Below are 14779 nucleotides of genomic sequence, written 5' to 3'. Positions count from 1 at the left end.
TTTTTTTTTTTTTTAATAGATTACCTTTCTCAAGGAATAGATCTTTCTGGAATAGAAGTAATAGAAAACGATCTACTTTTTATTGGAAGAGCTCGACTTGAGGTGGAAAATCAAGCTAAGCGTCTGTTGGAGCAGGGTTTGGAGACTCAGGTAATAAAAATTATATAGCTTTCTTAAATGTGAAAAATATAGCACATTGCAGATGAATATTTATTTGATTTTGAGTTGAAAAAATTATTATGCACCATTTTACTGTTTAAAAACTGCCTATTTCAATTGGAAAGTGAGATATATAAGGAAAATTATATCAGAAATATATTTAATACTATTAAAAGTAGATACTAAGATTTCTAATGTATAATGTATGTAATATAAAAAAAAAATATATTTTTATATTACATACATTATACATTAGAAATCTTAGTATTTTAGTAAATAGATACCAACTACTAAAATCTATTGGGCATACTTATTGTCCAACACACTGTTACTCATTTAAGCCTCTCAACGACCCAATAAAGTTGGTACTATTGTTGAGTTTAAATACTTTGTCCAAGATTACATAACTAGTAAGTGATAGAGTTAGATCCAAACCTTAAGCATGCTAATTTCTAGCCTTGCACCCTTAATCACTATGCCGTAATTAAAAATAAAAGCAAAAATACTCATGATTTTTCATAATATATCAATTTCCTGATACTTATTTTACTTAATTAAAAGAACCCCAAAGGTATTCATATATTCATATCAGTAAATTAGACTTGGAGCATAGATCAGTCTTTTACATTTGCAGTACCGTTAGATATTTCCTCCATTTGTATTGGACCCAGATACAATTATTAATATTCAGCTTTTTAAATATCTCCTGAACTAGAATTTTTAATTTGCATATTTTTTATTGGACAAAAATAATGTTATTAAGTCAGTTCTGTAAGTATTTGAAAAATCATGAAGGTACTTGATTGACTTTTGATTCCTAATTAGTATCAATCTAAAAATATAACTAAACATCAGTTACTATTAAAATAAACCTTTTAAATTAACATATTAGGGGTATAAGTATGATGTCTCAGGAGCTCTGGTGGCACAGTAGATGAAGCATTCAGCTGTTAACCTAATGGTTGGCGGTTTGAAGCCACATGCTGTTCCATAGGAGAAAGTGGAGGCAGTCTGCTTCTATAGAAATTTAGTCTCAGAAATCCTAGGAAGTGGTTCTGCTCTGTCCTGTAGGTCCCAGGGCCTCTGTGAGTTGGAATTGACTCAAAGGCAGTGGGCTTGTTTGTGTTTTTTCGTTTTATTATATGTATACTGGAAAGTGAAACTAATCAGGAATTTATATTGGTGGTGGTGGTTGTATAGTATCAAGTCATTTCTGACTCATAATGACTCTTAGGGTTTCCGAGGCTATAAATCTTTACAGGAGCAGAAAACCTCATCTTTCTCTCTTGGTGTGGCTGGTGGATTTGAACTGCTGACCTTGGAATTAGCAGCCCAACACAAAACCCCTCAGAGCAATATCATAAAGTGAACTTGCTTATGAAATCAAAACCCATGCCACTAAATACAGCTATAAGTTCATGGAAAAATGGAGTTGAATGATAATGAAATTTCCCCACAAATTTTGAAGCCCCCTCATAGTATATTTCCAGTTCCTCTGGGGTCTCTTCATTCTATCACATCAGTAGTTGTAATTGTCAGACATCTAGCACTTTAGTTTGTCATTTGTATTTAATTCTAGATCCCCTTATGAAGATGGAAATTTTTAATCTGTTAAAAAATTAGGTACTTTGTTACATCAAGTAAGAAAAGATACCTTTTAAAAATCTTAGAAAGGGAAGCCAAGAGAACTCTGTTAATCAGTTTTTCTGCTCTGAATTAAGGAAGAAAGAGCAGTTGCCAACTCCAAAAAGTAGCCTTTTGATCAACGTCCCCAGCATTCCGTCCACATATGCAGTCTATACCTTCTTTGGGATTTATTTATTTTCACTACTTGAGATTTTAATATGGTATTCAAACCAAGGCATTCAAAAAAAAAAGAAACAATAATGAAACACTAAAACACTGTTTTTACTAAGGATAAGTGATTTTAACAGGCCACAGAGGAATGGTTAGTTTAAAAAGGTTGATTTAATTTTAATTGTCTTTTTGGATATTTAGAGTGAAAAAGGGTTTTGTGGAATAGTTGTTCTTAAGTAAACTGTCTGTTACTGCTCTATTGTACATTGTGATAATTGTAATAATTGCCAATTTTGTTCTTGCTTATGCTTTTTTAAAATTCATATTAAAAGTTAAAGTAGAACTGACCAAATTTTAGGATATGAATCTTCCTTAAGTATTGATAGTTTTATTATATGGTCAGATTGTTATGCTACCCAAAAGATTATTAGAGTAGATGACTGTGGTTATTTGGCCAATGATGTGTTTCTGATCAAGTTAGAAAGGTCCGGTTAAATTGGGTCAGAAAGTGGCAGGTCTAAATGGGTAGATGTGGATGATCTGCATGGATCTTAGAGAACAGGAAGTTGGGACCTATGATTTTTTTTGTATAATGTTGCATGGATCAGAGGAAGTTAAGTCCTCTTCACTGGATGGGAATACTGTTTGTTTATAAGGCTATAAGAGTAAGGGTCATATTATCCTAGTTTGTTGACATCGGTGGTGGTGGTTGTGTGCTCTAGAGTAATTTCAAACACATAGCAACCCTGTATAGATTTTCTGAGTCTGTAATCTTCACGGGAGCAGAAAACCTCCTCTTTCAGCTACGGAGTGACTGGTCGATTTGAACTGCTGCTCTGTGGTTAGCAGCCCAACTCGTAAACCACTATATTACTAGGGCTCTTTTTGTTGATGTTAGTCAATAAGATAGCCAGTTCATTTTTCTTGTTTAGATTCCATACGTATAAAGATCCCCTATGTATAAATGCATCTTCTGAATATAATTTGGACTCCTACATATCATTCCTTAAAAGAATAAAATGTACAGATCTGCCAATATTAACATTCTATTTCAGTTCAGTTTGTACTGTTTTTCTCATCTGTAAAATTATATTTGTGTTTGTAACAGCCTTTTTATGTGTGTTTGGCCATGTATGTCTGTCTTCCTCAGACCTAAATCTTTTGGAATATATTCACAGTCTCTAGTTTTGTAGAGATAATGCTTTCAGAAAAGCAGGGTGTGCTAGTAAAAAGACCCTGTGTATTGGAGCTATACAACTGTTAGTTTCTTTTCTTCTTATACAACTACAAGCCAAAGGTGACCTTCAGTTGTATCAGCAGGCAGTTTAGGAATTAAGAATGAAACTAACCTTTATTGAATGTCTGCTCTTTGCCAGACTTTGTGTTAGTCACTTTACATTTGTTATCTTAATCACTAAAACAATGCTGTGAGAAAGATGTAATTATCTACTCTTTATAGTTAAGGAAACAAAGGCCTGGAAAGGCTAGGAAAGAAACTGAAGATTACACAGCCAGCAAGTGATAGAGTCGTGGTCTGAAGAGCCTGCTTTTCCCTTTCTTGAATCAACCAAGAAGTTCATTTCAATTTTGTTTAAAAATTTACGTTTAAAATTATTTTACAATTTGTAAAACAATTTATGTTGAAAAATAATTCCTTTATTGAATGAAGGTTTACAGAACAGATCATTAGTTTTATATTCAATAAATCATCTACTTTGCTTCATGTCAATGATTGTAATCCTCTGTATGTACCATTAGTTCACAGTATAAACCTGTATTCACTTTAACTGTCGCATTCCTCCCTGTGTCTCCCGATGCCTTCCTCTGTATTTTGCTAACCTCCCTCTTGTTGTACATGCCTGTGCCATCACCCTTGTTAACATGTGTTTACCCTCTAGCCTGTGAATAGTGAAACCCATCCCCACTCCACCCTATGACCATCTTAGAATATTTCGTTTATCAAGAAAACCGTTTCTTAACTGTTTACAACTGTGGTCTCATGCAATGTTTATGATTGACTAATTTCATTCAACCTAATGTCCTCCAGGTTCATCCATATCAGATTCATCATTATTCTTCAAAGTTGCTTAGTATTCCATTGTGTGTAGCTACCAAAGTTTGACCATTTTTCTGTCCATAGGTATTTAGGCTGTGTCCGTTTTTTTACTGTTGTGACTAGTACTGCAGTAAACATGGGTGTGCACCTACATAGTTGTGTTAAGATGTGTCTCTTGTAGACATCATATTGAAGAATCCTGTTTTCTTGTCCAATCAGCTGCTCTCCGTCTCTTGACTGGTGCATTTAATCCATTTACATTCAGTGTAATTATCAGTAGGCATGAACTGATTGCTGTCATTATGTTTTGTGATGCTGCTGGTTTCTTTGTTCCATATAATTTTCTGTGCTGAGTTCATTTTGTATGTGGGTTTTCTTTTCATTTTCATTTCTGTTGTGTTCATGTGTGCTATTCCTTTTTTGTACATGGTATTAAAGAGCTTTATAAATGTATGGGAAGACCTTCAGGAGAGACATGCCATAGACCACAGTGTGTCCCACTGAGGAGAAGTGCCACCGAGAGCACTATCTCCTTGTGCTCACACTGAGGGGTTTTTATAGTGGGAAGATTAGCTGCAGAGGCAGTTCCACCAGCTTTCAAAAATGGGATGGGTTTTCCTGGTTGCATAGTTCCATTTTGGTGTGGTTGCCTTGTTTCTGTTTTTCTATGCTGCACATGCATCTGACATCCAAGATAGAGTGTAAGATTTCAAGATGGGTTCCATTGAGGAGGCATCTGGGACACTTGCCATAAATATCTACGCATGCACCCTTCTCTTGGAATCCTGGAATAAGAACAAAATCTGATCTGGAGGCGCCATACTTCTGTTGCCCTCTTCCTTTGCTGCTAGAACCAAACAGGTTTCCCCGAGGGGTGGGGGTGGAGCAAAGAGAGTTGGTCATCCCAACACAACAGCCAATTCCTGAGCTTGCTTCTCTATCTTCATGTCTTCCTCAGCCTTATCTCAGTTGTTAAAAATCCTTGTTAGCTTCTTCCATTAGTCAGGATAAAAGGGTGTCAGGCCCCAGTTCTGCCTTTCTTAATTTGATTCTAATATCTATATAGTCCTGAATCAAGAAGTGCATACTCAGTATTCAAATCTGGGTCCACATTTGTATACTTTCTAAAACCCTCGGTCAGTCTGCTTAAGAAGGCTGTGGCATTTTCCTCCTTCCCCTTGTCATAATTAACTGCTTGAGACACACATCCTTTATCCCCTCTAATATACAGGTTACTAGGTGTTTGTGTTTATCAAAATCCTTATCACCATCTTAATCCCACCCTGGGTACAGTTGGCACTGCAGCCAGTCTGGCCGAAAAATTTCAGAGGTAGGGCTAGTCCCATATGCTTCATCTGCATGTTCTCTGGCCTTGAACCTAACCTTATCTCTTTTGTCAGTGGTGCAGCAAAAGATCTATATTGTTTCCACATCCCTCCAGGCTAGAGAGAAATTGAGTGACAGTTTCTGGAATTTATCCCTACATTTCTCAGGGTCTACTTCCTACCACCTATCTTGTGATTCCAATGACTTTGCAGTCCCGTGCATTAACCCACAGTGCCATATCAGGACTCCATTTTAAATATAGACTAAAATAATTTTTTTACTTGGAAATACCATTGCTTTCATGAGATATTATCTGTGTAATTTACAGGTCTTCAGCCTAAATAGAGATGTTTAATATTAACAAGCAAGGAACTCTAAAAAAATTACATTTTATAATCAATTTTGTATTTATGTTGTTTCTTAAAAGTTTTGATAATTCTCTTTTGTTGAATAAGCACTTGAGGCTGTCATATTCATTATCTGTTCATTTTAAAACTTAAAGTAGTATAAAGATCTTTAGTGATATTTTTGCCAACCATTGAATCAGTGATATTTAAAAACATCAGGAATCTTTATTGTCTTTTTATTTGATTTGACAGTTGACTAATAAATTGAGATCATTAAAAAAAATCAAGTTGCTACCATCGATTTGTTTCTGCTTTTAAAAGAAATAAATGGGCATTATTTTCACTATTTTATTTTAAGTGACGAGGGGGAGCAGGGAATGTAGAGTCACTCATCTGCAACTTTTTCAGATATATTATCACTTCAGTTGCATAGCCGTAACTATTGCCCGAAACAACTGTTTATTAAAAGAAAGTGCAATATTCTATTTTTCAGTACTCTTTTTTGAAATTAAAATTATTTAATAATTGCAGGTAACTTGTATTTGGTTTTACTCTACATTTCCTAGTTAATTGCATAAATTTGTTGTGTTCATTTATATGTTTTGAATCATTTGGTAGTGTTACAGGGCTCTACTACAGTATTAAAGGAGCTCTGGCAGTGTAGTGGTTATGAATCGGGCTACAAACCGCAAGGTGAGTAGTTTGAAACTACCAGCTGTTCCGTGGGAGAAAGATGAGACTTTCTGCTCTCGTAAAGATTTACAGCCCCGGAAACCCTGTACAGGGTCGCTATGAGTCGGTTCTGACTCCACGGCACATAACCAACCAACCAACCACCATTATAGTATTAAGGAGCTCTGGTAGCGTAGTGGTTACGAATCGGGCTCCAAACTGAAGATCAGCAGTTCTAAACTACCAGCTGTTGCGCGGGAGAAAGATGAGGTGTTCTGCTCCCATAAATAGCCTCAGAAACCCTGTACAGGGTCACTATGAGTCAGAACCGACTCTACGTTACTTAACAACAACAACAACATAGTAAGGTCACATTACCTTCTTTTACAAAAAGTTCAAAAGAATATGATAATCTAGAGCCCATCTACTGGTGAAACATATCATGTCACCATGTTAGAAAAAGCCTCCTTCCACTTTGTCATGGTCTTTGTCACTGTCATGGACTGGGTGTGCACATATTAAGTAGCCAACTACCTGTAGCTCTCCCATGACTCCCAGATTGCTGTGTGTGTGTTTTCTACTGACCCTCAGAGTCTTCCTCTGACAGAAACCACAAAAAGAACAAGAAGACTTTATGATCATTTGAAGATTGCAACAGACTCCATTACCTTAAGTTTTAACTAGCTTTCAAAAATAGGTAATAGAAATTGTGATCTGGACTAGTTCCTTCATCACCATAGATACCAGGCCCCCACATTGAAACGATGACATTTTAATTAGGAAAATGACTTTCACTTGTGAAATATAAGCTTTCCCAGTAAACAAGTGTGAGACTTTCTGGGAGTTCCAGAATGGAGGAATCTGATGTGCTTTCTTATCTTTAGAGGTCACCTGGAACAAGGACCTGTGAGTTCACTTCTTTCAGTGGTCACGACCCAGCTATAACCTCCCCTGTGGCAGTTGTTGATGTGCTAGTAACAAAATATCCATGGATTTTCTTTTCTCCAAGGCAAAAATCCTTGATTAAGCCCAGGATCCCAGTATACTGGTGTTTATAGGCTGTCAGTTGAAAAGTACCATGGTGGTCTGATCTAAATAGGGTTTCTCTAAGATGGTAATGGGGTGCTGTGGGTTAACTAACGCCTGGACTACAATGTCAGTTTGAACCACAAGGTCAGCAGTTCAAGCTCACCAGTCCTTGGAAACTTTATTTCTACAGGGTCGCTATGGGTCGGAACCGACTTGATGGCACATAATAATAACAACAAGATGGTCATGTAGAACTGGAGTTCAGGAAGCAAATGTCTACATAGCATACAGGAAATAATAGTAATATGATGAACCTCTCTATTTTTGAAGTAAAAATTCTGATTTGTGTCTAACATAGCAAAGGTACCAATGCAAAGGGATCTGTAGAAGTTAAGCGTTTTCTTAAGGTTCAAAAAGAAGTTCCTGGCAAAGTGAACATGTTGATTGTTTTGTAGCTAATTACTGTGGTATAGAAAGTAACTGATCTTTTGTGATCTCTTTCTTTTCTTAAAGACCCAACAAACACTAATACACAAACACAAAGACCTGGTCTTTATGTCTGGAAGCTTTCTTTCCCTGTTCAGATCATCCAGTTTCCCTATTTCTTTAATTTAGAAAATTGTTGTTGTTAAGTGTCATTGAGTCGGTTCTAGCTTGTAGTGACCTGGTATAGGCTTTCCAAGGAGTAGCTGGTGAGTTTGAACCTTGGGATTTAGTGCTTTATCGTACAGCACCACACCAGGACTCCAACTGAGACAATAAGATTATAGAAGTTATAATAGCTAAGACTGAGTCTAGTAATGGCTCATTCCTCTGCGTAGAAGGAGGCTTTCAGGAGACAAAGCTGCAGCTTAACCACTTCTCCTTCCTCCTGGGCTGGGTCAAGGCTTACTGCCTACAGCTGCCTCCAGGGCTCCACTCCCACCCGGCAAGCCTTGTATTTATGATCCTGGAGCCTGCTTTGCCTTCCAGGCCTGATGAATCAGGCTTGATGATGCTCAAGGGATCCTGACTGGGTTCCTGGCATTCCAAGCCCCCTTGAGGTGGAGGCTTCAGGCAGGCCTGAATGTTTTGCTCATTTTGGGATGTCATATAACTCCCATTGGTTTCTTCCAAGGATTCTCTCTGATGCCTCTTTTTTTCCTCCCTTCCCACCCAACAGCAATTTTCAGCCACAAGGTCTCATCTGCATAGGACCTGGGAACCCAGGCAGGCACCTGCTGGCTTGATACTGTTTACCTGTCTACCAGGTCATGGAGGAGGCTGGCCCCAAATAGGAGCTGGACATGGCACCTACCAGCAGAAGAGAGTGGAGAGTGCAGGGCAGGACAGCCCAGCTTTCTGAAGATTGCCTAGAAACCCGCCTCGAGGGAGGGGGCACTTTATAGCTAGCTACAGCAGTTCAAAACTACCAGCTGTTCTGTGGGAGAAAGATGAGGCGTTCTGCTCCTGTAAAGCTTTACAGCTTCTGAAACCCTGTGCAGGGTCGTCATGAGTCTGTTCTGAATCAATGGCACATAACAGCCGCCACCACCACTGCTGTCATGCTGTCTGGCTCTTTAATGTGCAAAATAGTTAAAGAGTAGACTTCTTGCTATTGTCCTAAATGCAAAATGTCCAGTAAGGATATACTATAGCCACCTATGTTGCGTAATTTGTCTGGCTGAATATCTGCTTTCAAATCTTTTTAACTGCTGGGTTTCCCTGGCATACCTCATCAGTCTTAAGCAGAATGCATCATTGGGAGCTATAGAAACTCCTTTTGTGCATTTGTTCCCAGCATTACTTAAGATAAAAATTTCAATAATTTTTCTTACCATTTTTCTTGGTACACAATAAACAAATGGAAATCATTATAATAGCAAGTGCTTTTCAAGTAACAGACCAAAATAACGCCTCTTCACATTTCCTTTATTTTATTAGCCCAGTTTGCTAATTTGCCATTGTTTCTCCAAATATTTGTCTGTTTGATTCTGTCATTGTTAATTTCCTTAGATTTAGGAGACATCTACCTCACCTAGACACTTTATCAGGTTAGATAAGCTTTACAGCATATATCAAAAATTTAAAAGTTGCTAGTTCACAGTTCCTTTTTTAACGTAATATATTGCTATATGTTATGATTAATGACAGTAATTTTATTAATTTACAGTGACATAGTGTTCTGTAATTTCAAAAGATATTTTAAACTAGTTAAATAAATGTTTCTCCTAAAGCATGTTTAGTTTCTCCTTAGTATTTTATTCTTAAATTTGAGTAGTGTCTACTCAAATTTAAGAATAAAATTTCAACTCTTTTCTAACACTCTAAATCTATTCCCTGGGTTTTATGGTGCAGATGCTAAGAATTGTTTTCACATTTTGAGATAGTTAAAATAAAACAAGAACGAAGAAGACTATTCACTAGATAGAGACCATATGTGGCAAACAAAGCCTAAATCATTTACTGTCTGGCCTTTTAAAGTGTGCCAATCCTTTCTCCAAATAATCGCATTTCCTTCATGGTGGGTAATTCAGTCATTTCCTCCTTTTTGTCTTCCTTCCATTCTTTCCTTCATTCTTTTTTTAAAGCGTGTCACCCTTTCTCTTTTTGCAGTATTTCAATCACCATATGGTATTTCTCTATGTTTCTGTTATATGCCAAATGTAAAGTACTACTGGTATTTCTGTATTATACAGTCATCGTATTTTCTTTTTCTTTGACACATTCTCTAGTCATGAACAACCCACAGCAACATTGGCTACTTTATTTGTATCATTTTATTGACACTTTGTATACAGATACACACCTTGTTAACTGTCTCCCATAGTTTTTCTGTTTACTGAATGACATGTCATTTTATTAAAGTAGTTAATACTAAAATTTTGATATTGTAATCCCTTGAAAATATATGAAAACCTAAATAGCTATGTTGGGTCACAGATTAATATGCCTTTGCAGTAGTTTTGTATAATTGGAGTCATGCAGAGTGCTCTGTCTTTTTTCACTTTAATCAATCAGCATCATTATCGTGAGATCCACCATGGTATTATGTGCATTGGTCATTTGCTCCTTTTTCTTGATAATCAGTATTACACCATTGGTGAAATTTAGGTTTTAACTAGCAGGGAAGGAGGAAGGATTTTGGGAGGAATAACACAAAATTAGAGAATTATTATATGCTTCTTCTTTTTTTAGAAAAGTCAGCAATAGTTATACATCTCACTTTAATATTATATTAAATATTAAGATTTGTGGGTTTGGCACATTACTGTGCAATGAGTTCTTTTGCTTTTATAGAATGTATTTTATTATTGAACACATTTGATATGCTCTTGAAATATTATTTGCAAATGTTGGACTGCTAACCCACCAGCTGTTCCTCGGAAAACCTTATACAGAGTTGCTATGAGTCAGAACCGACTCAATGGCACTTAATAACATAATCGAATGCAAGAATCCCTGGTGGCACCGTGGGTTCGATGTTGGGCAAGTGCCACTGAGTCAGTTCCAACTCACAGCGATCCTTGTATAGGGTTTCCAAAGAGCGGCTGGAGGGTTTGAACACCAGCCTTCTGTTCCACTGCTTATCCTACAGCGCCTCACCAGGACTCCGTATTATTCATCCCTGTACTCTTTCCCCCCTAATTTTTAGACTTTCTGTGTCTGTCACCTCTGTCACTTCTCTTGTTTGCAAAATCTTTCTCTTCCAATCTTGTTCACTTGCTTTCATTCTTTTGTTGCTTTCTCTGTTCTTCCTTTCTTCCCTGCCTTTCTATAGCTCCTCTTAGTTTTTTCTGACTCTCTCCAAAATAGGGCAAGGGAAAAGTTGATTGCTGGTTGATAAGATCATATTGTGCTATTAAATGTCCTTTTCAGTCTCTTAATTTCATTTGGGTTATGTGCTGTTGACTGCTGATTGTTAACAGGTTCTGATATAATCATATTAGGTTAGCTGAGAAATACATATCAAATATTAATGGGCTGCATGTTACTGAGTCCAAAAAGCTACTGGTAAGCTTTGAATCACAACCAAGGTAGCTAATATAATTCTTGCTTTTAAATTACATTATTTAATATGATTCTCTCTTCCTCTAGTGCTTGTAATCTCTCACGGAGCTCTATTAAGTTTTCAGTATTCTAGGCACGTGGGAGGTGTATATCATGTCAGGGCATATGAGCACAAATATTAAAAACTGCCTTAAATATTTGGCCTAATATATTGCTGATGTGTATAGGGTATTGTGACTTTATTAACACTGTTTTTTAATAAATAAAAGTGTTGTTTTTATTAGTGTTGTCAAGTCAGTTCTGACTCAACCAACCCTGTCTAGGGTTTTCCAGGAGCAGCTGGTGAATTTGAACTGTTAACTTTGTGATTAGCAGTCCAATGCTTGTCCTACAGTGCAACACCAGGACTCCAAATAAAAGATTGGGATTTTATAATACTTCAATTTTGTGCATGATTAAGGTGCTGTGCTTTTTATTATTTTAAATTTACCATGAAATCAGTCAAATTGTCTTAACTATATATCCCTCCTAGGGAGTGGTGTAAAGAATTATATTGTTATTCACAGTTTTCTATAGTTAGGTTGCCATGAACAGTAAATTAGCAAATACTGAACCATGGTTCCTAAGGGAAATACAGATTCCCTGTGGGACTCTGGTCATAAAATTTTTTGCAGCTAATAATATATAACCATGTTTTATGTGTTTCTGTTTGAAGACACCTTATATAGTTGACGGCACACAACCAACCATTTAGTATATATTGTTGATTGATTAACATTTCTTTACTCACAGTTAACAGTACTATAATACACTCCTAAATGTTGCTTATCTGAAACACATATTTACTCCAGAAGGTACATCACACCCTCCTTTTGCATAGGAACACTAGACGGCACTTCAGTAGTACAAGTGGGACCATTTTAAAGGCATTGACAAAAAGCATAAAGGTGCGGACACTAAGTAGGTCACAAAAAGGGCATTCCTTTGCAGTAAGGAAGTAGGAACAAGAAGGCAAAGCAATGCCTTGTTTGACCTCAGCCGGGAATATGTGTGTTTGTTGTTGTTGTTGTTGTTGTTAGGTGCCATCGAATCGGTACAGACTCATAGCGACCTTATTATGCACAGCAGAATGAAACAGTGCCCGATCCTGGGCCAACCTCACTATTGTTGCCAAGCTTGAGCCCATTGATGCTGCCACTTGGCCAATCTATCTCTCTGGGGGAGGGGGGGGTCTTCCTCTTTTTCTCTGAACCTCCACCCTACCAAACATGATATCCTTCTCTAGCAAAAAGTCCCGCCTGACAATATGTCCGAAGTATGAGAGACAAAGTTTGGCCATCCTGGCCTCCAAGGAGCACTCTAGCTGCCACTAATTCCCCTAGCTGTAAGCCTTCCAACCTTCTAAATACTCCTTTATATGTGGTTCAGAGTTCAGGGGCCATCCCCTGAGCCTGCTTGGTCAGGTATTCTGTGTTGTTGTTGGCGGAGCTCTTTGCTACACATCCGCCTGATCCGCCATTTTGTTTGTTCTCCCTAGCTATCTTTTTAATATGATTTATGGTGTTCTTTCTTTTTATTTTTTATTTTAATTGAGTATCAAATGGCTTTTACTAATTAAAATTTAAGGGAATAATGTATTTCCAAAACCTTCCTACTTATAAATTAATTTTTGGAAATAAAATTTCCTGATCTCTTCTTACCATTCCAGTTAAAATGAGTTGGAATCAATGAATTCTTTATGAGAGGACACAAAGGTTTGTGAATTGAATCACATTGTTGAATAGTACACTGACTATAATAGAATAACAGCAAAGTTTATAGTCTGTGTTTGTCCTTTTCCTTCCTTCAACTTATTGCTCTTCTCTTACATATGAAGCACTAAAGAAAACTATAATAGAATTGTTTTACTAGGAGATAAATGTGATTATTAGGTTATATGATACAATGATTATTTTCATCCTTTTTGGATTTTTTAGTACATAATACTCTCATCCACAGTGGAGTCCTAGAGTGTATACTTTTTTTTATGTGCATTTATATTATTTTTGTATTTTGTCTCAAATTAAGTCCTGTCACTTTTTCTATTTCAAATTTCAGTTATATAAAGCTTCAGAAATCCTTCAAACTTTTAATCTAATGCTCTATTTATGCTTCTAGAAGTCATCTCATATTTGCCCATAGCTTAGTTGGCCTGGAGTTAGTGCTTGGCATTTCATGGAGCAGTCCTTGCAGTCGTCTTGTTGAATCCTATTCCATGGACTCTATGCCAGCTGTTGCTTTGGTTATAGTGTTCCAGTTTTGGCAAGCATTTTAGGGATCTTAAACAACCATGCTTCTTTTCTTTCCATCTCTGACTATATTGTTGTGAAGTTTTATTTTCCTTCCACATATGCTATGGTGATGTTGAGAAAGAAGGAAAAATACATCATATTTATTTCAAAAGCAAGAGACATAATTTCAGTTTAATCAAGAAAATGGTTGTGGTCATATCCTGATAAGTTTTTGAAGGTATACTACTCTATCTTGATCTACTTATGAAATGCTCCTTTGTGTTTTATTTCATGATCTTTCATCACATTGTCATACTTCAGTTTACAAAGTTTGATCTTTTATATAAGGTTAAATGATTTGTTGAAAGTTACTGTAGCAATCTATATAAAAATATTCTCAGAATATTGAAAATGTAATTTAAAGAAAAAACATTGCTACAACAACAACACCTTTTTAGTAGAAAGTTTATCTCCTAGCACATTTGTGTGTATATATATGTATTGTTGTTGTTGTTAAGTGCCGTCGAGTCGGTTCCGACCCATAGCGACCCTGTACAGGGTTTCCGAGGGTGTAAATCCTTACGGGAGTAGAAAGCCTCATCTTTCTCCCACGGAACGGCTGGTAGTTTCGAACCGCTGACCTTAAGGTTGGCAGCCCGATTCGTAACCACTATGCTACCAGAGCTCCTTCATATATATATATATATAGTGCTCTTTACCAGTTTACCCCTCGAGTGATTGTCTATGTCTGTTGACTGAAACCATGTATGTACATGTATGCATGTAAGGCTCCTTCTAGAACATGTGTACATGTATACATGTATGTATGTAGGACTCATTACCAATTTAGCCCTTGAGTGAATGCCTATGTGTATCGACTGAAAGCATATTCCTGTGTGTGCTATGTGTTTCCAGTATGTGCATTATACATAATGAGATCTGTTCATTGGCAATTCCGGGTTTCAGTTATGTAAGAGGAACAACCTCTTTAACACCATTCCTCCCTCACCCACCCCCACAAAATGAAAAATTATAAATGGTCCCCTTTTCAAACTCTAGAAAGTTGGATTCTCAGAACTCAGGGATTTCTAATTAATAGCAGCAGTAAACTACAGGAATTACAATTACAGCAA

The 14779-nt window shown here is 36.8% G+C and overlaps 1 protein-coding gene across 1 annotated transcript in view; it reads left to right on the top strand.

Annotated features, from left to right (window-relative positions):
* The window catches only part of COG5 (component of oligomeric golgi complex 5), a 343779-nt gene that overhangs the window by 182909 nt on the left and 146091 nt on the right, over positions 1 to 14779 (top strand). Inside the window, exon 9 of the mRNA XM_006859350.1 lies at positions 20 to 150. Coding sequence (XP_006859412.1) covers positions 20 to 150 — 131 coding nt within the window. The remainder of the gene's footprint in view (positions 1 to 19; positions 151 to 14779) is intronic.

The sequence above is a fragment of the Chrysochloris asiatica genome, unplaced genomic scaffold (assembly GCF_000296735.1).
Source record: "Chrysochloris asiatica unplaced genomic scaffold, ChrAsi1.0 scaffold00032, whole genome shotgun sequence".
Classification (NCBI taxonomy): Eukaryota; Metazoa; Chordata; class Mammalia; order Afrosoricida; family Chrysochloridae; genus Chrysochloris; species Chrysochloris asiatica.
This window is presented reverse-complemented; position numbering and strand designations above follow the sequence as displayed.